Source organism: Bidens hawaiensis, unplaced genomic scaffold, assembly GCF_021521415.1.
Source record: "Bidens hawaiensis isolate Kalapana, Puna unplaced genomic scaffold, B.hawaiensis_p1.1 tig00021834_1, whole genome shotgun sequence".
Lineage (NCBI taxonomy): Eukaryota > Viridiplantae > Streptophyta > Magnoliopsida > Asterales > Asteraceae > Bidens > Bidens hawaiensis.
In genome coordinates this window covers 142,855-166,976 of record NW_027493389.1, presented here as the reverse complement: position 1 = coordinate 166,976, position 24,122 = coordinate 142,855, and the positions used below count along the sequence as shown (strand labels likewise).

General features: G+C 37.3%; 3 protein-coding genes across 7 annotated transcripts; 2 read left to right on the top strand and 1 right to left on the bottom strand.

Moving 5' to 3' along the window:
- Positions 1-28: 28 nt before the first annotated feature.
- Positions 29-3,715, top strand: LOC143564211 (sm-like protein LSM4). The gene is made up of 8 exons (XM_077051560.1): positions 29-95; positions 1,313-1,344; positions 1,672-1,712; positions 2,966-3,065; positions 3,154-3,231; positions 3,345-3,381; positions 3,462-3,566; positions 3,693-3,715. The coding sequence occupies exons 1-8, from the start codon at positions 29-31 to the stop codon at positions 3,713-3,715; spliced, it is 483 nt and encodes a 160-aa protein (XP_076907675.1).
- Positions 3,716-4,696: 981 nt separating this feature from the next.
- LOC143564221 (serine/arginine-rich splicing factor SR34B-like) lies at positions 4,697-8,817 on the bottom strand. Of its 5 annotated transcripts, none has more exons than XR_013140817.1 (15): positions 8,683-8,817; positions 8,361-8,449; positions 7,985-8,050; positions 7,834-7,908; positions 7,596-7,737; positions 7,456-7,502; positions 6,941-6,998; positions 6,788-6,837; positions 6,656-6,712; positions 6,478-6,557; positions 6,293-6,388; positions 5,566-5,809; positions 5,330-5,444; positions 5,083-5,183; positions 4,697-5,009 (listed from the first exon to the last, which is right to left on the bottom strand). XR_013140817.1 is itself a non-coding variant. In XM_077051565.1 (14 exons), the coding sequence occupies exons 2-14, from the start codon at positions 8,442-8,444 to the stop codon at positions 5,006-5,008; spliced, it is 894 nt and encodes a 297-aa protein (XP_076907680.1). In that variant the 5' UTR covers positions 8,445-8,452; positions 8,683-8,793; the 3' UTR covers positions 4,711-5,005. The 5 variants fall into 5 exon arrangements, 1 of the variants encoding a protein (XP_076907680.1); XR_013140816.1 differs by having other exon boundaries at positions 8,361-8,452; positions 8,683-8,795; XR_013140818.1 differs by having other exon boundaries at positions 4,700-5,009; positions 5,566-5,731; positions 8,361-8,452; positions 8,683-8,792.
- A 5,499-nt stretch (positions 8,818-14,316) lies between these two features.
- LOC143564220 (UDP-glucuronic acid decarboxylase 2-like) lies at positions 14,317-17,763 on the top strand. Its single transcript, XM_077051564.1, has 7 exons — positions 14,317-14,999; positions 15,114-15,256; positions 15,341-15,420; positions 15,515-15,598; positions 15,686-15,760; positions 16,408-16,500; positions 17,267-17,763. Exons 1-7 carry the CDS (start codon positions 14,389-14,391, stop codon positions 17,480-17,482), a joined length of 1,302 nt encoding a protein of 433 aa, XP_076907679.1. The 5' UTR covers positions 14,317-14,388; the 3' UTR covers positions 17,483-17,763.
- The last annotated feature ends 6,359 nt before the right edge of the window (positions 17,764-24,122 follow it).

The following is a 24,122-nucleotide window of genomic DNA, read 5'->3' as shown; positions in this document are numbered from 1 at the left end:
GCTTTAAATGAGTACATAGACATCTACGATGGATGTACGGTTCTATCTTGGCATTGATTGTGACCTTGTTTTTGCTAGCTTCATGTGTGTAGAAGGTTGGTTGACGATTCATGGTCAATCATGACATTAACTAAGGTTATTTGCATGTTATGTAATTAACTCGATGATTAAATAATCAAATATCATACTTAATGCCATGGATGATATGTAGAATCGAAAAGTTGTCTACTTTAAGGGGGGACAAGTGATCCGTGATGGCCACCCCATCACGCGTTATAGGCAAAGGAACACCGTCGCCAGTCCCCCCATCACGCATGATGGTGGTCCGGCCGTGATGACCATCACGTGGTGAGCCCCGAGATTTTTCACCGTCGGCCTTGCGTGCATGCTCCATTTCCGAAATTTTTGACCCATCACACCATCACACTACCACCACCCACTAAAATTCCATCAATAGTAATGGAAAGTGATGATGTGAGGTGGCACATCCCCATTGGGTGTTACAAGTGATGGGTGTGGAACCACCCCAACCCCCTAAGAAAATAGCAAGTGATAAAACTAAAATAAACAATGCTATAGAAACATTTGAGTTAAATTCTATTTAAGTCTATGTTGTTCGGCCTAAATTCCCACGTTAATCCAAAAAAAATTCTATGAGACATTGATCATGGAAACGTTATTCATTATTTATGTTCACATGAAAGGTATTTTAGTTATTTCGTTTTATGTACAAAACTTTTCCGGTACAAGTGTTTATAAATATAATAAACAGAAAAATTAAACATAACCATAACAAATAAAGAAAATGCTTGCTCTATTATATTAATTAATAAAAACATTTTATATGCCTATCGGTTTTAAACTATAGAGTATAGATAGATGGTGCATATTAATTCTTTAATTATTTTTATTTAATACTAGCTATGCATTTATTATTATTATTATAGACTAAAATTTCAAAAAATAAAAATTGCAAACTACATATGCGTTGTAGGTGAAAAAATTAAATTAAAATGACCGTTTAAGCCAAACCACAAGACTAAAACAAAACTTAATAAGTATTCGTAAAATTAACTTTCAACCCTCCTACGAAAAGCTTTTACATTAATGCATGAACCGCCCGCACAACACATAGTTTCGAAGGAAACCCACATAACTTTTGATAACACCCTCCAAAGTCAGGATCAAACCTATAACCTCAAACCAAACTCTTGGCTTCATTCTCCATGTCATATTTTCTAGCTATTTAAGTTAAATATTTTATTATTAACTCCTTTAAAAAACTACTATTATATTGGAAATAGTTGTGTAGATAATACAATTGAGATTGAGACTCCAGGACACGTAAGTGGTCGGCAACTAATCTTGGTATTATCCTAGGACTATTAAAAGATCTTTTTGTTTTATTCTTTTTTCATAACTACTTTTTTATTTTTTGAATTTACTAATATTGAAATATTTTTAACCAAGGTCGGTGGACGGTGGACCCATTTATACTTGGATCATACGCTCGAACTTCAAGACTTACATAAAGAATCCGCATTGGTCGCAGGTTATTGTTATTATACTGTAAACCCTGATCAAGAGAATGGTACGTTTGAATCGAGTTTTATTCTTAAATTGCATGTAAACTTTTAATAATTAATTATTGTGGTTGATTAATATTTTCAGCTTCCTCTATCTCTACTAAGGACAACAATGGGCCATCCTATGATATGATCTTCTCACTCACTGATTAATTCGATTTATATATGTTTGATCCCACCAAATTCTGAATTTATGATTATGCGTTATGTTATTCATGGATGATCAAAAACCGTTGAAACCCACTGAACTTGGAAAACGGGGCTTCAATGTTCGGCTTACGGTTTAGAAAATCGGGTTCCAAGATTTGTAAGAGCACAATGAGTCAACCTATTTTTCTACATGTCATGTCAGCGTCACATCAGTTTTTTTTACTTTCTCCTAGCTTCTTTCCATTTTATCCTAAACGGAAACTGCATAGCGTCGTCCTATTTTGTTTCTATTTTCTCAGTTTTGATTATGTTTAAAACACACACATATATATATATATATATATGTATATTATTTTTTAATCAAATTAATATCAAAACAATATGTAAAATAAAAAATAAATGATCAATAATTTAGAAATTAAAATAAAAAATAAAAATAAAGCTACAATAAAAATATAACGGTTCAACTGCTATAAATCTCCAAATGCTCGATGAGATTCGTTCGAAGGTTGTGAATAAGTTTTTGATTTATAATGGTAGAGAGTTGAGAGTTGAGACTTGAGAAAGTATAAACAAGTGAAAAAATTGAAAAATTTTAGTGATATATAAGGTTGATTCTTTTATAAAAAAAAAGTTAACGCTCAAATGACCGTCGTAGTGAGTCCATCGTCACACAAACACATCCAGGGAAAACCGTGGATTAATCCCCGATTTTAAGAGAAACCCGGGGATGGTATTCCCCGCCGGCTCTGTTTTATCACATTTCCCTGACTTCTTCACGGGTCCACTCCGCATGCTCTAAACGGACGGGTATACCAAACCTGTTGAAATATTATAAAATAAAAAAGCAATATTTTTTTCAATCTATATGTTTTTTATAAAAACAAAATACTTCTTTTTTTCATATATAGGAATATAACGAATTATTATACGTATGTATTAGTATTTTTAATTATAATATATAAAAAATGTATATATTTTCCACCTTACCGATTTCATTCTATTAATTTATTTTTTCACTTTTAACATTCAAAAGATAAAACGTCTCGTTTTCTTTAAAATCTCCGGTTCAGCCCAAAATTATGTCAAAACTGGCTGAACTGGACCATGAATAACCACTGTATGAGTTGACTCATGATGTAACTTTGCAGGCAAATATCAGTTGTTTGAATTCTATATCTACTTTGGTATGAGTTGAAGTTTATGTTAGTTTACTTGTGAGTTTGACAGCTAGTTGAATTGAAAAATGGGGAGACATACAATGGCCATTTGGTTAACTGTGACACATTGATGAACATTCATCTCCGTGAAGTTATATGCACCTCAATGGTTAGTATTAGCAATATATAATCTTGTTTTTGAAATTTAAACCTTGATTTCAGTTTCAGTCTCAGTTTTATAATGATTATTTGTGTAGGACGGCTTGAAGTTTTGGCGAATGCCTGAATGTTACATTCGTGGTAATACAATCAAGTATCTTAGAGTTCCGGATGAGGTAAGTCGGTTGGATTATGCTATCATGTAAATGTTAATCATGTACATGGTATTTTGCATACATTTATGCACAAATATGTAATCTCTTTTTATGTGTGTTATTTTAATAACCAGGTTATTGATAAGGTTCAAGACGAAAAGAGTCGTGCAGGTATAATCAAATCTTTCTTTAATTTCGACGCAAAGTTAATGTAATTATGACTCCTGTTATTTATGTTCATTGCGTTTCAGACAGGAAACCACCTGTGATAGGACGTGGAAGAGGAAGATGCCACGACGGAGGTGGTAGAGGGCGGGGCAGGGGCGTGCCAGGTGGCAGGACCGGTGGATACAGAGGTAGTTGATTAAATATTTACTTTGTTGTTTTTTGTTTAATGATTCGGTTTGATCGTTTGATGATGTATCATTTCTATAGTATTTACCTTACTGCTTGCACTGAGAATGTTTTTGTTCTTGTTACAGGTGGAGGGCGTGGGCGGTGGTAAAGTTTCAAAGCCGGCATGGGTGTTTTTGCCAATTTTAGAAGGCGTGTAGCTAACGCAACTAATCGAATATGGTATGCAGTTGAATTCAGAAGTCATTTTTAGTGATCTGTAACCTTTTTAAATCTTGTTTGAGATGCTTGTTTTTTGGATTCCTGTTTTTCGACTTGACAGCAAGCGTTGCTTATTATAGCTTTTGTGAAACTGATCTAAATATGGTTGAAACTTGAAATATATCATTCTTTTAGTTGGACTAAAATTATGCACCAAATGCCCATTGACACACCCTGATGTGTGAGGATGTATACGAAAACTCTACTTGTATACATCCAATCATCTTTCGGGTAATGGGTTTTTTTTGGAAAATAACTTAGTAGTTTGGTCTTCTAAGTGTCAAACGTTGCATCTCGCTCGGTCTAGTGCTAAAGCGTAATATATATCAAGGAGATGGTAATGTTGTTAATCAGTAGTCTACTTCTTGAGTTTCATTGCCCTTTAGTTTAGCTGGTGCATACATTGTTATTGTCATGAATGTCATTGCCGGCATGTCCACGAACCCGGTGCCACATCCCCAACATCAATTCAAATAAACAAATTTTTACAAAAGGTTTTCAATGAAAATATTGGTTAGTTCTTTTAGTTCCCTCAAAATATTATACCGTCTGCATTTCTGGTTGTATCCAATTTCCAAACGAGGTATTTTGTGTGGCGTTCTGGGAGCCAGATGCTGATGACCCGCAATGTCACCTCAGTCAGAATGTCATTTTGAGCTAACGACGTATGATAACATCCTTCTCAGTCGGTTCAGTAATTCTGATATATTCACCCTCCAACCCTCGCATACTACTGCGAACAAAGCTAAATCGGCATCCAAAATGGCAACGCTTGTTTGATGGTTCTTGATTAGCCTTTGTGATTGATCATATATGTTTCGTATCTAGAAAAAGTTAATAACACCAATACTAATATCTGGTTTGAGAAAAATTTAGCCCCATGACTCTTTATATCGCCTACTAATGATGTAACAGTTATCGACACATATCTAATGCCAAAACTCAGAAAAACACATTAATCTAGTCAACAAGACAACAATAGATTCCAATTCAACAAATTTATCCAACTTGGTCTAGAAAACATAAATAGACAATGACATTCTTCAAGCCGACTCCAGGTATAATTAAACACAATAAATGTTCCATATTAAATTTAACTTTCTAGGATGACCTGCTCTTAGACACAAAACATGCATCTAAGTAACCTTTCCCGCTCCATCATTCCACAGTCACCGACCCATCACCTGCACATTACATCATAATACTATAATCGGCATCTGCATGTATGTCAGATAACAAGACTTTTTTTTATCATACCGCGATAAACTCTTGCTCCTGCTACGACTCCTGCTTTTGCTTGGGCTCCTGCTCCTGCTAGGGCTGCGTTTCTTGGGGCTTTTGCTAACAAGTTTTGGACGCTGAATTTGGTAGCAAACACATCATAACAGCAATATCAAGAGTATTAACTACTAACCATGAATAACAATGCTAGATAGACTTAGCAGTTGGCAATACCAAAATGTAAGGTTATATAATGAGGTTATGCCTTTATGGTTTGACTTACAGATGGTGGAGGAGATCTGGATCTTGAAAGTGATCTGCAAAAGTTCCAGAAACAAGCGAGAGTTTAATATCCAAAAGTTCCTCTTAATTGCTCTGATCCAAGAGCCTCGATTCCACTTCCGTGTCAGAATCAGTAACCATAATCAACACAATGAACCGAAAATCCACACACGTTTAGCAGCCAAACAGAAACCAATAGTCACATGTGTAAAAACAAGACACAAGTAAACAAAATACCAATAAAGCCGGCAAACAGCATGCTTTATTTCCTACGTGGTATTTGGAGAAGCAATCACAGTATCACATGATCGGTGATCCAGCTGTTAAATATGTGATTGCGTATCCACAATCCAGCTTTTTGATTGCTGTCCATATCCATGAACACGATCCCTCTTGATCCAATCTAGCAAGTGGAAGTGTTTTAAAATATTTGTAACAATCCCACCAAAATCCTAACATGCAAATTGCAATCCCCTGAAAGCTAATATCCCGTATCTAAAACATTGTAAAACTAGTAGAGTAAACAATATCAGAAGCCATGTATTTACTCTCTATTAAGTCAGGACCCTAAGAGAATATGTGCTTATTTTGAATCCCACATTCACTCATTCAGCACTTATTCCTACTGACTTCGGCATTCATCTATATCAATAACAGGGTATAAAAATGTAATAAAAGAACATGCATAAACTACAAAACTGTAACAATAAAAACATTGAAGTTCATATGGCATTTGCAATAATCAACTCATATAGAACAAAAGAAGAGAACAAGTGTATGAACTAATGCATAAACAGTTACTGAAAACAGGAAACATTAACTCAGTATATGTTACCTTGCTGAATTGAAGTTCATATGGCATTTGCAATAATCAACTCATATAGAACAAAAGAAGAGAACAAGTGTATGAACTAATGCATAAACAGTTACTGAAAACAGGAAACATTAACTCAGTATATGTTACCTTGCTGATGGGCGAGGTTCAGATCCAGAACGAGAACGAGACGCGGACCTAGAACGAGATTTCGAGCGACGGGAAGACTTTGCTTTTGGGGACTTGCTGAACAAAGATGATAATAAACAAAATCAAGTTTAAACAACATGAAAAGTAAAACAAAAGAGATGATCAATGAGAAAGCAGGATCCCACCTTCGGCTCCTGCTGCGACTACGGCTATAACTGCGGCTGCGACTACGGCTCCTAGAGCGGCTTGAATCATACTCTTTTACCTGTAGATAGATTTTTTTAAGTGAAGAGTAAACCACAGGTCCCAAAATATAAATGTTTAAAACATATAAAACCATAATCATAATAGTTTATGTCATACACGAATAAATCCACGAGAGAAAGCATTACGAAACTCTGAGTCATCCAATTTCCGAATCTGTTAGCAAAAAATAATGAAAATTATGTTTCACTAACACTTTAAAAAAATGACAAAACAATAGAAAAAAATTACAGCATATTTCATGTCATCATAGTTTGTGTAGTCCACGATTCCTGTAGTGCCTGAAAAAAAATTAGCATCGCCTTATCAAAAATTCAGAATTGCTTCTCAAGTAGAAATATCCAGATGATTTTTTTAAAAAATAGAGTTACTTAAAACTCTTACCGCCACCCTCCTTGAAAACTTGGGAGAAACAAACATCTCCAGCTTTACGCATGTGATCCTGTAAAGATGTGACCATTAAAAATAATTCTAAGAATAAGAAAACGTGTGGGCTTTATAAAATAAAAGAGAGATGACATTATGAAACCTACAACCATTTAGACAAACCAAACAGTAATCACTTTAAGCATTACCAGTTTATTAACTATTATGCTATAAAAACTAAAAAGGAATATATGACAAAGTAAAACGTAAATAAATTAGCCACAACAGTGATAAAAATGTTTGTTGCAGCAAATAATAACTGATTTGTGGCATCTACAATCTTTATAAAAAAATAACAGCTTATCGATCTATGAATCAAAACTCAAATATGATGATAATAAACTCGATACATGGTTCCTTGATGATGATGATGATGATAATTAATGCTTAATGACACTAATTTCAATTCTGTAAAAAGTTAAGGTAGATAAACAATTAAATCAAGAGTACAATTCAGATTAAACCATACTAACCTTAAGGTCTTGCCATGAAGCAGAAGAAGGTAACCCAGTGATCAAAACTGCATTATAAAGTACATTAAAAAACATAATTGAAAACAGTGTATTCTAACAAAAGCATGGTAAAACAAAATTTTCCACACTGTAACTCGCACCTCTGTAATCGGATCTTCTAGAAACACCATAAGCACCACCACCACCACCACCACCACGGTCACCACGGCCACGACCACTGCCATAACTGCCATGACGGTCTGTAGAAGACGAGTTACCGCGTCCACCATGAGCAAGTTCCACCTATATAAAAGCATTATTTTATAAACAACCACAAACATTACCAACCTAACAACTCATCACTAATATGTGATTATCCGCCTTGTATGTATGACCTACCCTTAATCTTTGCCCGTCAAAATCATAGCCATCACGACCCCTAATAGCATCTTCAGCATCACGAGACTCTTCAAACTATAAGAAAAGATAACAAACAAAATCAAAAAGAAGAAATACAAAAAGAATAATCACTAAACAAGATGAAACTCACCTCAACAAAAGCATAACCTGGAGGTCTTGGTGGGACTTTCAAATCAATGCGAGCTATTGGACCATACTGCAATTAATAAACAATATAAATAAATAAAAACTTCAATCTTCAAATCAATCAACACTGAAATTATTTCCTACCAAGAAACAAAAGTCTAATCTGATTCTCCAATACGAAATAGTTAACACTGAAAATATGATATTATAATAACAATGCCCTGAATTCTTACATTTTTACCCTAGTTTATCGTTACATTGTTAAAATTTACACACATTAATAAAAAAAAGCAGCCAAAAAGGGTAAAACTATATAAACTAAGAGTCAAGCAAATTTAATAATAACAATCATAATCTAATGTGAAACCAGAGGCAGATACCTTGTAAAACAAATCTTCCACTTCGCGCTCGCGAATATCGCCGGGAAGATTACCGACATATAGCGTTCGGCTGGAGCGACTCATTGTTTCTGCTAACAACACATTTACAAACAAAACCAGCACTAATGAGAACATGTAACAGAATTAACAAAACAGCTAAAGTTACAAATTCAAAATCAAATAGTAACAGTACATAATAAGTGGTAACAATTCAATCGATTTGATGTAAAACAAGCATTTGGAATTCAAATTTTAACCTAACATACTGTGTTCGTACGGAATTCGTTAATTCTAACTGTGTGCTGTACGATCGATGACTTACCTTTCAAATTGTGATAGATCCGGCTGCCGCCAGCGTCGCTAGGGTTTCAGAGAACACGATGATGGAGTTGTTACTTGTTAGGATGTAACGCAAGTGCGATGGTTACCTGGAAGCTAAATCTAACGGCTCAGCTTTCAGCTTCAGATACTAAACTGGTGATCAACTCATCATGTTTTCATTGGCCCATATTTTTGGGCTATAACTATTTATATTTTGTGGCGGCCCATTGCTTTATTGTATTCTTAATTCTTACAAATAGTTTTTTAAACCCGTGTATTAAACGGGATTTGTCAAATAATAAAAATAAAAAAAATTCATTATTTAAAACAAATAAACAAAATTAAAGTTAAAAATACAAATAAAATGTATAGTACAAACAATAAATAGTTTAGAATCTCAAATTTACAAATTCAAATTTTTTTTATATACAACATTTACATAAATTGTTTTGACCAATTATCCATAGATAATTTATGATGAATGAGATGGGATATTAGAGATTTATAAGGGAAATTATAAACCATTTTTTAAAATAGTTTTATCTCATGACCCATTGATTGGTATGATAAATAAGACGAGAATTGGAGAATTATAAATAAAATTATAAACCATTTGTCAAAATTATTTTGACCCATGGATAGTTATGATGAAAGATTAGAGAATTATAAAGGAAATTATAAGTTTATAACCTATTTGCCAATATGGTTTTGTTTCATAACCCATAAATTGGTAGGATGAATTAGAAGGAAATTAGGCTAAGAATGAATGTGAAATTGTCATATTATCCTTATTATTTTCTTTTGTTAGTATAGTTAGAGTTAGATGAACATTAAACACATATTATGGGTTGGTTAAACATATGAGGTCACGTCCGGTCTTGGGAGTTTGAGCGTATAACTAACAGTTTGTATCGGTTTTGTAAGTACATTAGAGTTATGTTATGTAGCGAAAAACATTTTTTTTAAATATTACTATATACATAGGGATTTAAACACAAATGTGTTTGGTTTAATACAAAATACAATGATTTAATTACAAAATGTGTGTGCATGTTTTCTGAGTTATAAGCATTAATACAAAATACAATGATTTAATTACAAAATGTGTGTGCATGTTTTCTGAGTTATAAGCAATATATTTCCCAATCATTATTGTTACATGTACATAGTATTGCAAATTTTCTAATAAAATATCAAATACGTTTAGTTGTGTACTGATATTTTGTGATATTTATTTTATGGGGGGTTGGGTCTCTGTTCGGCCGAGGATGTATCTACATATGCTTTTGTGGCTTCGAGAGCACAGTCGTGGTGTTTGCAAGACCATATTCTTCGGGGTTGTGATATTTATGGGTTGGACTCTGATTATGGGTGTGCGATGGATCGTTTACGTACTGCACTTCCAGATTTTGATCTTAGCGGGTTCTCTAATAAGGACACCGCCCCCCCTAAAGCCCAACATGTTGTGGCGAGTGCCTTATTTAGTGGAATCGTCAAGAGTTTAGAAGTGAAGTTTGATCTATACCCTCGCCAAAAGGCGGTGTTTGAATGCCTTCGGGCTCCTCGGGCTCAGGATTTTCTAACGGCTATCCCCATTGAAGGATTAGGCCAACGTATGTCGGGTTTGGAGTATCGGGCTATCCTTAAGTACCGATTAATGATCCCTATGTTCCCGACGGATGAGCCTTGCCCAATTTGTCGCAAGGTCTGTTTGGATTCTTTTGGTGACCATGCGGTGCATTGCAAAGAATTGTCTGGCTTTAAATACAGACATGATCTGGTTAGGGATGTTCTGTGTGATGTTCTTAAACGGGCAGGGATTTCTGCTAAAAAGGAGGCCCCTGTTAACTTTCTCACGGATCCTATTGAAGGGAGGTCTACTTTACGACCAGCTGATATTCTTGTGTTCGGGTGGGCAGGGGGGAAACACGCCTGTGTGGATCTTACAGGAGTGTCTCCTCTTGTTGGGCCCAGGGACCGTGGGTTTGTTGTGGGTCAGGCTGCGTTGAAGGCTGAATCGGGCAAAGTTGTTAAACACGAGAAAGCTTGTTTAGATAATCAACATGTCTTTCTACCATTTGCCTTTGATGCATTTGGTTTTCTGGCTCCAGAGGCTGTGAAATTTTTGAGTAGGGTTCAGCGCGTCGTACACGGAACCTCTACAGCTTATAGGTCCCAAAGCTTCGTTTTTAGCAGGATTGGCTTTGCTGTTCAAAAGGGGGTTGCGGCGCAGCTTGTTGCCCGTTTGCCTGCCACTTTATTGTAATCGTTTTATAGTAAATTATATCTTTTTTCTAGACTAAAAAAAAATAGTAAACGGTTTTTAAATGAACAATTAGGTAACTAAATTATTGGCAATAGGTGGTGACAACCAGGCAGGTGGTATTTGAATATGTATTTGGTATTATTACGTCTATTAAAATCAAGGGAGTCAAAATTACTCAAAGTCAAACCTTCACCTTTGAGTGAGATTGACAACTTGAGCCGATTTGATCATTATCAAAGCTATCTTAAACGAAAGGCTGTTATGTATTTTAGATGTCAATTGATAAATGATATAATTAAATAATGTCAACATTTCTTAGAAACGAAAAGGTAAGGTCATGGGATATATTAATGTCCCTTAATTCTATATAGACACCAAATTATTCATTGACCAATTTTACTTCATCTTGTTTACAGGAAAGTACTTAATCCCTTTAGTTTAACTTTAAATTACTGTGGATGAGTGTAGATGATTTAAAAACATGTTAACACTTTAACCTAGCATGCCTTATAAGTTATAAGGCCCCTTAACTTATGAAGGAGGTGCCATCCACTTGTTAACTTTTGTCATATCAGTTTTAACATTTAGGATATTAAAGTATACCCCAATACCTAATTCAAACAATACAGTTTGATGCGTTTATTGACTATTAGCATAAAGTTGAATCTTTAAACTTAGGGGGGGTGTTAATTAAAAAGTCTTAAAGAAAGTAATTAGAACGGTTTATTAATTTCTTTTACATTTATTAGAGATGTGTACACTTAACACAAATTGTTGTAAGAATAAAATGTTTTTTTTATTTCTTTTTCAGCCATAAAAATTATATAAATGTAATGGCTATTGTTTCTGACTCGTGTCTTCTAAAATTCTGAAATATTAGAAAAACAGTATGAATAATTTAGTTTAGTTGTTTGTTTGTAGATCATCATCAACGTATATTATGTGTAGTATACAATACACATTTAAAACATATATTAAAAACTTAGTTTAAAATATATGTTTAAAAATGTGAATTATTGATTAAATAAACGCTTTAGATTTATTATACATCTTCATGCAATAATTTAGTATTCTGTAATGTTTCTTACCGATAAGTATGTCGTATATTAATTAAAAACTTTTTCTAAAACCAAAGTAATTGCAACTAGATAACTAAATGACGTGTTTACTTTTAATAAAATTATAACCTTTTGTAGTTATGCTGATATTGGCGTTTAAAGTAATTACAATTATAAGATAGAGAAAAAATCAAATAAGAAGTTTGATTTTTCTAAAAAAACTAGGAAGGAGGGTATTTTTGTCTAATACCTTAATATTGAAAACTCAATTTAATTTTAAAAACCCACTTAAATTTTCACTTATCTCCTACAACCACCACCACCCACCGCCACCCACCGCCACCACCTTGCCAGAAAAGTCTTCTGAAATTTCGCCGGAAAATAAAACACTATGAAAAACACAATGAAAAACACAATGGAAAAAACACTATAAAAATAAAAACACAATGACAAAAACACAATTAAATAACACAATGCAAAAAACACTATGAAAAAATAAAACACAATTGTATAACACAATTTTGTAAAATACAATTATGGTAAAAAAACACTTTGTAAAAACCCACGATTTTTTTTATTTTTATAAAGCAATATGGTACTCATATAAAAGATAAAAAAACACTTGCTTTTACGGTGAAATTGTTTTGAAAAAAAATGTTGTATAAAAAAGTTACGGACTTTTTAAAATGATGGGGGGATTTGACATGTGCCTTGCATGTGGAGAGAGAAAGTCAACAAATGTGTTATCCCTATTATGCCCTTACTCTTGTTTTACACTTGATGATCTCTCTAATCTAATCTCAACCATTCAATTTTAAAATGAATGGACAAGATTATTTCATATAATTCTTAGGAAAACTAATCTTCTTATTATAACCCAACCCTTATAAGATATATCTACTAAATAAGCATTGCTCTAAGTTCAAATGTTGATCATGAGTGTGTGAAGTCGTCTTTTGCTATTTAATTACCATGAGTAAGTGAATAACCAGACTTTATTCTATTATGATTATTAAAAAATAAAGGTTTAAATGGAAATAAAATGTTATTAGGTCACTAGCTCTGTATGTTTTTGCTTTTTAATTCCCATATGTTTTATCCAGCTTTTATAATATACTTATTCTCGTGCAGTATATTATTCAACAACTTGACAAGTCCTTGCAAAAGTCATTAGAGCGAATACATGTTTTTCATTTTCTAATAGAAAAGCACATATAAGTAGGAAAAGTGTTAACCGTAGCTTTTGGTGGGAAAATGTGTTACTAATACTTTTTAAGTTTTAACAATAAAAAAAAAAGTTGCATACCCTCTCCGTCAAAAACCACTTTTCAACAAGGTCATGAATCATGACACAAAACGTTACTCACACAATCGAAAAAGCAATCTAGGTTAAAGTTTGTTATGCTTTATCAGAAATCACAACCTTTTAAACAAAATAAAATATGATGATTTACTTTATTATAAAATAAAGCATACGAAATGGTTAATGTCATTATTAAAAAAAAAACCTAAAATACTTTCTTATTTGTCACAAAAAGTAAATTAGTTCAATTTATATATTAAGCACTTTAAACACGCCAATAAAAAAATGAATGAAATACAAATCTTTTAACTCAATTATGTTATACTAAAATTTCTATATTTGTTTAGAACTCAGCTAGGTATGATAAGAAGTATCCCAAACAGATAATTGTAGCTTTTGTTCATGTGATTTTGTTTAAATTTGTTATTTCAGTCTAAAAGTTTAAAATTTGCTATATATGTTCGTAAAGTTTTAATTTTGTTGCAATTTTCGTTCTTTTTGTTAACATATATTTTGATTGAAATAGTAGATATTAACAAACCATATGGAGACAAATTGCAACGAAGACGACCTAAAGTAACAAACTTTAAACTTTTGGACTAAAATAACATAATTGAATAAACCATAATGACAAAAATATTTGTTCTATCTATTCCAAGTAATAGTTTATTACTATGTTTTTTAACAAAGTTTATATTTTCTAGCAACGAAATATCTACAAACCCCAAAAAGAATGTACTAAGAATTTAATCTAGTGTCACTCGTGTTGGACCATTATCAGTACCTACCGTTTAATTTTCAACAAGCCCCTTTTCGTCAATTCACATCCACCAAGCCGATGGTCATCCCTTCTTAACCCCACCTCACGCGCCGACCATCCTCACGTGCCGGAGAGTGTTTAAGCCACCGCCACCTGTCACCTGACACTTTTAGCCCTACATATACTTCACCTCAACCCCTCTCTCTCTCACACACACTCTTTATTTTATAAACAACAAACACACATATACATATACATATACGTAACACATAATAAAAAATATCTATACATTCAGTTTCAACTGAAAACAGAGATCAGAGATGGGATCTGAATTAATATTCCGAGGGCACGAAGCCCAAACGACGTCGGATTCATACTCACCAAAACCCAACAAACCCTGGCTCTCCGTCATTCGCCCCATCCGCTACATGCTCCGTGAGCAACGCCTCCTCTTCGTCTTCATCGGCATTCTCATCGGCGCCGCCGTCATCGCCGTCATCCCATCCACCACCACCACCACCACCACCACCCGCCACATCACCCACCACGACGCATTCCAAACCACCACCGATCTCATAAACCCTAGGCGACCCGTCTACCGCCCCGGATTCGGATCGTTGAACTCCGGCGGTAAGATTCCGTTAGGGCTCAAACGCAAGGGGTTACGGATTGTTGTTACTGGTGGTGCTGGCTTTGTTGGTAGTCATCTCGTTGACCGCTTGATTGCTAGAGGCGATAGTGTAATTGTCGTTGATAATTTTTTCACTGGGAATAAAGATAACGTCATGCATCATTTTCGTAACCCTAGATTTGAACTTATTCGACACGACGTCGTTGAGCCGTTATTATTAGAAGTAGATCAGATCTATCACCTCGCTTGCCCTGCTTCACCTGTTCATTACAAACACAATCCTGTTAAAACCATCATATCCTTAATTATTATTATTATTATTATTGATAACATTATTAATTTTCATTTATTTATTAATTGCTATTTGTTGTTAATTATTGTGAATTCTTAACTGTGATCTGTATCGTACAAGACAAATGTGGTGGGGACATTGAACATGTTAGGGTTAGCGAAGAGAGTCGGTGCGCGGTTTTTACTAACGAGCACCAGCGAGGTGTACGGTGATCCACTGCAGCATCCGCAGGTCGAAACTTATTGGGGAAATGTTAATCCGATTGGTGAGTATGTGGTTAATTAGAATTTAGATAATTAGATCTGGTGGTTGGAGATGAAGATCTGACTGTATTTGTGATATCGGGCAGGTGTTAGAAGTTGTTATGATGAGGGGAAGCGAACGGCCGAGACGTTAGCCATGGATTACCATCGTGGTGCCGGTGTCGAGGTCGGTTACTTGGTTTTCTGTGAATTAACAAATGTTATTTGATTTGTGGGAGATTTGTGGGAAATTGAGTAATTGGTTTGTTTGAATAATGTAGGTGAGGATTGCGAGGATATTCAACACGTATGGTCCTAGAATGTGCATTGATGACGGGCGGGTGGTTAGCAACTTTGTTGCTCAGGTATTTAGTTGTTAATTATCGAATTTCGGTATTTAAGAATCGGTTTGGTTAACATATAATTAAATTCGGTTATTAACAACAATTTAGGCACTGAGAAAGGAGCCTTTGACTGTTTATGGTGATGGCAAACAAACAAGAAGCTTCCAGTTTGTTTCAGATTTGGTTAGTATGTCTTTCTCTGTTCTTTAAGGTTTAAACGAAATAGCCGCCTGCAATTTTAAGGTTTTTAATTGTTTTTTAATTTTCTAATTTTGTATGTTTGTTTGATTCCTCTTGTTTGGAATTATATGAATCATGAGATGATGTCATGATGCTAATTGGCTAATGGCTATCCTAAATTTGGTAAATGTTATTTTTGGGTGGTTTAGTTTTCTACCTAAAGAATGTGAATGTGAATGTATTTAGTGCTGATCATCTTTATTGTTTGGGTAACATGCATAAACAGGGTCTTTACTTGTGTGTATGGCAAAACAAACGTATCGGTTACAAAATTAGGAATTAGGATGTTACATGATTAATCTGGGATATTTCCTTTGGGTGGTTCACTTTGGTTAAAGTAGTTTAACACGACACCGACATATATTCCTTCCAACTAGTTCCAACCTTTATAGAATTTTAATATTTTGAAACTCTTAATATGGATTACCTATTTCTCAATTATTAGTTTTACAATCATATTTATTTGTTTGTATTGTAAAAACAAAGAAACAAACACTTTCTTTAGTGTACATGTCAAAATCAACTGGCTATTATTATTCAAATATAGAAATGCATATTGGCTTTTAACTAACTCTGCTTTGAATATGAAGGTGGAAGGTTTGATGCGATTGATGGAAGGCGAACATGTTGGACCTTTCAATCTTGGAAACCCGGGTGAATTCACCATGCTTGAACTTGCTCAGGTATAGGCCACCTATCCACTTTTCCAAATGTATTCGGCTCGTTTAACTTAAGAGAGCTTGAGCTTTGTTAGCTTCAAGCTCTATTTCTATTGCTCGAGCTTGGCTTGTGAGTTGTGAGTAGATTTTCAAGCTTGAGCCCGGATCGTTTATCATTTATTAACTATTTTATATACATTTATAGTTATTATTGTATATTTTTTAATGATGATTTTTATATATAACTTATTGTATATCGTATTTAACTCATTCGAGCTCGAGCTCAGCTCGTGGTAGTTTTTCAAGCTTGAGCTCGGCTCGCTAATTAATTATGAATTCTTTTATATACATGTATAGTTGCTTCATATATATTTTAATTATAAGTTATATATATAACATATTATATATTTAAATTACAAGAGCTTGAGCTCGGCTCATTTTAACATATTATAAATTATTTACTTATTCATATCAAAATTTATAATTATATGTATAATAATTATTATAAAAATATGAATTTAATAAATTATATAAATAATAGACTCAAAAGGTTAGCTGGAGCTTGATAAGTGAAGCCCGGGCTCATGCTCATTGCCTCATTTATCAAATGAGCTTGTTTTTAGACCCGAGCTTGGTTAAGCTTGGCTCATTTCAAGTTTTTAGCATGCCAATCTAGACTAGCTAACAAACAGCTTGGCTTGTTTACACCACGCTCTAAAGGTGAAGATGTGATCATCTAAATTGACCCAAATGCAAGAGAGAGTTGACCTGAATGCTGTTTTGTTTACAGGTGGTCCAGGAGACAATAGACCCGAATGCAAGGATAGAGTTCAGGCCAAACACAGAAGATGACCCGCACAAAAGGAAGCCTGATATTACCAAGGCCAAAGATCTTTTGGGCTGGGAACCCAAGGTGCCTCTACGCAAAGGTCTGCCTATGATGGTGTCTGACTTTAGGCAGAGGATCTTTGGGGATCACAAGGACAGTGGTGCCACCTCGGCTTAAACTGCATCACTTTTTATACCAGTAAGGCTTATACGGAGGTTCCCAGAACAACTAGCGTAGCAGAGTTTATGCCCGCCCTCTCTACCGTTGTTCGGGTTTGAGTTGGCTATATTAGTTTTTCGGGCTTGTATTTTGGTTTTATTATTATTATATTATTGTTATTGTTGTTATTATGTTAAACGTGATTTGGGAACTTTATTGGCATTTTACAGAGATAAGTTTTACATTGTAGCTTACCATCTTTCTTTTGTTATTAATTAATGTTAATCCAATTGGTATTAGTTGCTTCCTCCAACCATCAACTTACACGTGGTTTAATGTTTGAGAAATTATGGATATGGTAACAAGTTTAAGAAATTACGGATTTGATTGAAATTGTGAAATGTATTTGTCACGTTTAAAATGTCTATTCATGATGTCTCTGTATCAGTGAAATCAATTAAAACAACACAAATGAGTTCAGTTCACTTTGAGCACGCAATTTGAAATTTCACGTTTGGTCACAAGACAGATCAATTTCAAAAATTGATCACTAGAATGTTACATATTTAAGCTCACGTGACGTCCTTACTCAAGCACCATCATTAGAAACGAAATCACCCGAAGATGCGAAGTTGTCTCATCCGCATCGATAGTTTGTGGCAACCAAGTTCACGAACGTGTAACTCAATTTAAATACGCAATAAGTTATAGATGCTTAGTAACATGCGGATGTACAGTGAAAAAGAACACACGGTTTGTTTAAGTAGACTGGCTAAAGCTATTAGGGACTTGTACCGATATGGCGTCACATGTTTGATCCTACCAGGTCCGGTAACTGAAGAGGTATGTACCCGCCTCAACACCAAGCAAGGCGGGTCAACCCACAAGATAAAGACATTATGAAGGCACAAAGCCAAAACCTATGCGCATGGCGCATACAAAACATGCTCAGGCATCATATGCCCAGGCACACATATGCTCGCGCATCACATATGCGCGCAGCGCATCAGCGCGCGGCGCATATCACATGCTCGTGCATATCACATCTGCGCATGAAATATCTGCGCGTGAGAATAAAGAGAAGACCCCGCGCATCCTCAGGGTGAGCGCATATCATACGTGCACATAATCAACCTCGTCCTTATCCAAATCAGGATTAGGGCAACCTTGATTGTGCACATCAGACAACCTTCCAGAAGGTATCTTTTTAAGGAGAAAGAATATGCTGATGTTGATAGCTGCCGAATGAAAGGTCGACAACTCAGCATGACACATGTGTTACCACGTGATTACAACCAACGAGAAAGCGCCAGGTGTCCCAGAGGACACGTGGCGCAGTGCGATTGGAGGAAGCCAACGAGGTTGAGCCCAACCGGTGGTAACCCTAGCACTATAAATACAGCATCAACTCCACTTTGATGACACATTCATACTCAATCATTGACAGTTACAAGCAGTGATAACACATTCAATCATATTGAATCACATTCACTCACAGTCAGTTACATACAAACAGACAGTCTCACAATCAAAAGGGTATTCAGCTATTCAGCAATACCCTGGAGATTCTTTTACACACACTATTATCTTCTCCACAAAGATACTGATTCTCACGCCGGAGGGTTACCCCAGAGAGGACCCCTCTGTCCCTTTCTGAGGGGTAAGTAACGGCGCTGTTCATTTTGTAGGTGGAAGAACACTGATCCAGAAGAACCATCGGTGAAATAGTATAATCACACCCGAGGAAAGTTGATCTGCTACCAGTGTGTAGATCCACGTTTCTTCATTGGCGCCATCCACTGTTACAATCGGCAATCAGATCTCATCAGATCTATAAAAAAAAATCACTCACCATGGTTTCTGGAGTTCGTAACGTTGATCAAGCTCTGGAGGATATTGAACGTGAGGGTGTTAACGACGGACAGCAGGTTCTGAGGGTTCCGCGTGATTCTACGCGTACCACCAGCAACCGTCCCTTCGTCACAACCCCTCACGGCCAGACTGAAACTCCTCCAGACGATCTCACGTTACAAAATATGGCCGGCGCGAAGCTGAAAGGACCAATGGGTCCAGAAGATGAAGCAAATGATCCGAATGAATGGCTCATAAACGAGCAGCGGCGTCTGATTGAAAAGTACAACGAAATGGTCAAGCAGAAGAAGCTAGCCGACCAAACACAAAGGCAAGCTTTTGATAAGCAGACTACAAAGAGGCCGCGCGCCGGAAGAAGGACATTCTGTTCACACTGCACACACTGAGTTCAGTGATGAAGAAGTGCATAGCATGAGGAAGACACGGGATACTCATGCAGGAGGCTCACAGCTCCGCGCGCCTGTGAACATGGCGCCTGGAGCCAGAGCAGATCTGGATCTGCACATGCCGTACAGCCCACCGGTCAGAGGGCAAGTGGACGTAACCACGCCCTACAGACCAGCCATCCTGGTAAAACACTCAAAGTTTACTGCGCGCATCGCGCAGGCTCCAAACCAGCATCGCGGAGAGGGCTGCGCGTAGGAGGAGGCGAGGGAGGTCTCGACGCCGCCAGTTCGGCGCGCAGTACGGCTTCCTGCTCTTTTGTAACCCCAATAAGGGGAGAATCAGCACTAGCAGGAGCAGGACCAGAACCAGCGGCGCCGCCAACGGCGCCAGGAGTGTCGCCAGCAACTTGTACGCCAGCTACAACTCCTATGAACAAATCAACAAGGAAAAATGGTTTATGACTGAATCCAAAAGAAAAATAAAGAAGACATGTGTGCAAAACATACCTTGGCGCAATTCTGTACGCGCGGCGAACATCGCCATAAAATTCATTCTACCCTTTTCAGAGGGTAGAACAGGGGACTCCGAAGCAGCCCCCGGCGCAGCCTCAGCACCTTGTGGCGCCTGTGGCTCATCTCCTACCGTCGCCGGTTCTGCAAACATTCAAAGGAGGAAAGGTTTAATAACAATTCAGCCAGATGAAGATAAATAAAGTATACCTGTTGCAGGCGCGGCACTGCTTCTCTCTTCAGCCGCGCGAAAGGAGGAGGCGACGCCACCATACCTCAAGTGGACAGGAGGTCTGCCCACTCTCATAGGCAGAGAAGCTAAAGAAACCTTTGTGGTAAACACCTGGGTTTCCTTAGGTCCCTTCGTTTGAGCATGGGGATGAGCGACAGGGGTGTCATCTTTCTTCTGTTTCTTACTGGCCCCTGCGCCAGTTTTCCCCTTAGCTTTGCGCTTTAGTAGGGGCGCCTCCTCTTCCTCCTCCTCCTCTTCCGCGAGCTCTAGCTCGTAGTTTTCAAGCGCATCTACAAAAACAACCAACAGAACTGTTAATAAACTTGGATATTCTAAAGGAATGAGCATAAGTGCGAAGGCTTACCAGGCGCGTCACTGTCAAACTCAAATTCCAGATCCACTGGGATGAACATGTCATCGAAGCGATCTGGGAAACCAACTTCCCCAGCGCCAAGCGCGACGGAGCCACCCTCCACTTGTTCATCATAAGCGGCAAGGACATAATCCTTGGTGACTGCGCAAAAACAAATCAAGTGATATCAGCAAAAGAATTATGTTCGCGCAGAAAAAATAAATAAACCAATGAAATTAACTTACACAACCCGTCGACTTGGATAACGGGCTCAAGCGCGCTATCGGCCCAAAGCTTACTCATGCCGACCCCAACCAGCGCCTCCTCGCAAATTTTCTTCGCGGGGGATGGTTCGGCGGTCAGTTTCTTAACCCAGGCGCCGGTTGGGTTCTTGAGGACACCCTCATCCGCAGGCGCAGAAGTGATAGAGCGCATGGTCATACGGATGGGGATCACACCGGCCCTAATGTAAAAAAACCTCTCAGACCAGTCATGAAGGCTCTTGAATGAAACAGTGGAGCACTTCACCTTCTGACTGCGAGGAATAAAAGAGATCCAATTGTCTTGGATCTTGGCCTTATAAAAATACTGAAAGCGCCGAGGAGTGGGTTCCTCGCGCTGGGATTTGCACATGAACTCAAAGTGAGTCACGCGCACGAGTCCAAACGGATGGACTTGGGATATATGAATCACATAGAACTTCAGCAGTGCACCCACAAACCTTGTCATCGGGAGACGAAGGTTGCAGTGGGTGAAAAAGTGGCTATATAGGGATATATAGCCGGCAGGCGGGTCCGCCGCCGTTTGCCCGGACCTAGGCAACATGCAGCCAAACAGGGTGGGAAAGCCCTGAGAGGTGATGAGGTTGTCGAGATCTGCCTGCTTCAATTTGCAGGGGATTTCATTCCACCTTTTGGTGGCCTTGGTCCTCCCTACTTCCTCCGATGTGGTCTCAACAACCTTCTTCCCCTTCCCCTTTTGCTTCAATGTCGACATCACCACAGATTTCACACGGCGTCTTCGAGAGGCAACAGAGGTGATTGAGGGGCTAGACGAGTCTGAACTATCAGACATACAACTGCAGCAGCAGATAATCAAGAAATCGAAAAGATGAAAACACTCAATTCAGAATATGAAAGGCAGAAACAAGAAAATTATCAACAATGAAGATGAAGATAAAAATTTCCTAAGGGCCTCCTTTTATAGGCCCAGGAGAGAGAAATGTGGCAGCTGATCGGATTTCACGCGCCCCCACTCGCGGGTCCAAGCCAACGAGGGCGCGACACGTGTCCCTAACACTGTTGAGGGGACATAATGTAACACCCCGACCAAAGGCGGATTATACATCGGGGCGCCACATATTGTTTCATTACTCGTGACACTATTGGGTGTCAATATTTAATAAATACATTCATTCGCGCAGGCGCAGGGTAAACATAAGATATAAATAAACCAACATAAATTAATATATTATAAATCATAATATTCGAACAGCAATAACTTGTCTTGATACATTTTAATCTAGGTCCAAAAGTAAAAACGTCCTACGTGTCCACAAGCTCCAAAAGTAGCTACAGCAAACCTGAACATGTGTTAAAATAAACGTCAAACACTTGCGTGTTGGTGAGAAATCAAGTTTAATACAATACATAGATAACAATAAATCTGCGCGCAACATGTGTATGTCTGGTTTTCAACAAGGGTGTAATCTGATCGGGACCAACTCTAAGATTCATAAGACTGCCAGTGCTCACAATTGAGCTCACAAACAAGACAAACTGTGCATGTGTATACAAAAGAGAAAATCATAAACGATAGTTCTCCCGTGTTCATCTAATGGTACCATGAAAACTGCGGAATAGACCGACAAGACGGTTAATGATCCACACATACAAATAAACAGCCAAGTCTACGTCCTCAACACATGGGATACTGCGCGACTAAAGTTCATAAACAAGTTTAAGACTCTAAGTTTGTATGAACACATGAACATCCCAAAACATTAAAAGCAAAAAGGGATTAGGTACGAGATTACTCACTTGATAAACGATGCGGTGTAAGATAAAGCAAGAACCAACTTTAAACAAGCACAAGTTAACCTATAAATAAGATTATTGTTTTAATGATTTGTTTTAAGTCTTGATTATAAGTTTGCATAAGTAAATTATTATATATATATATATATTACCGGAAAAGCAGGACAGAACAGGGAGGAAGACGGAGGCAGAGAGGAAGACGGCAGAGAGAGCAAGGGGCAAGAGAACAGGAGAGATTAAGTGTTTTGTGTGTGTAGTGTTAGGAAAAATAATACTATTATTTATAGGAAAACCCTAGGAGACATAATCCCTAGAAAAGGGGAAAGGATCTCAAGACAAACAGAACAAGACAAAACAAAAGATAACAAAAGATATCAAAAGCAAGTAAAAGATATCAAAAGATATGGCAGCTGCAGGGGGCAAGATAAAGCTGTCAGGGAACAGTAAAAAGCATGGGCGGGTCAGATAAAGGTACTGGTCAAGCATGGCAAAAGCAGATCTCAAAAGATAATGTCAGTCACTTTTTCTGTCAACCAATGGGGTTGGTGCGCATGCTGCGCCAAAAGTGGCTTTTCAGACATAAAGCAGATTAGGTCAACAGCTCAAAAGATAAGTCAACACAAAAGCAACGGCTAGATTCAACAGAAGAAAACTCAAAGGGTTCAGCGCGAGAAGGCTAAGGCGCGAAGGCAGACACGGAAGGTCAAGAGAGCGCGAGCGCGAAGGCAGACAGAACCAACCTTAACGCGTCGCGGAAAGAACTACATTACTAAGCGCGTCGCGGGAAGAATCACATTTCTTAGCGCGCCGCGGGAGGAACTAGAATTCCTAGCGCGCCGCGGGAAGAACTATAATTCTTCGCGCGTCGAGGGGTGAACTACGATTCTTAGCGCGCTGCGAGAACTACAAATCCTTAGCGCGTCGCGGGAAGAACTACCGTTCTTAGCGCGCTGCGAGAAGAATTAAAATTCTTAGCGCGCTGCGAGAAGAGTTCGTCTCGCGTATCGCTGAAACAGGGGGGTCTTCACGCAGGCTTCCTTGCAAGGGGTCTGCGCAGACAACCTTAGGCGGGAAGGAACAAAAGAGTTAGAAGAAAAAGAGGGAAACAAGGCTTAAGGGCGGGACGGCGACAAGAGGGAAAAGAAGGCGGAAAGAGAGAAGGAGAGGGACGGAACGGCGGAAAGAAAGAGAGAGAAAGAGGCGGGAAGGAAAATATATATTATTATTAAAAGTAAAATATAAGTATAAATATTACATAATAAAAGAAAGA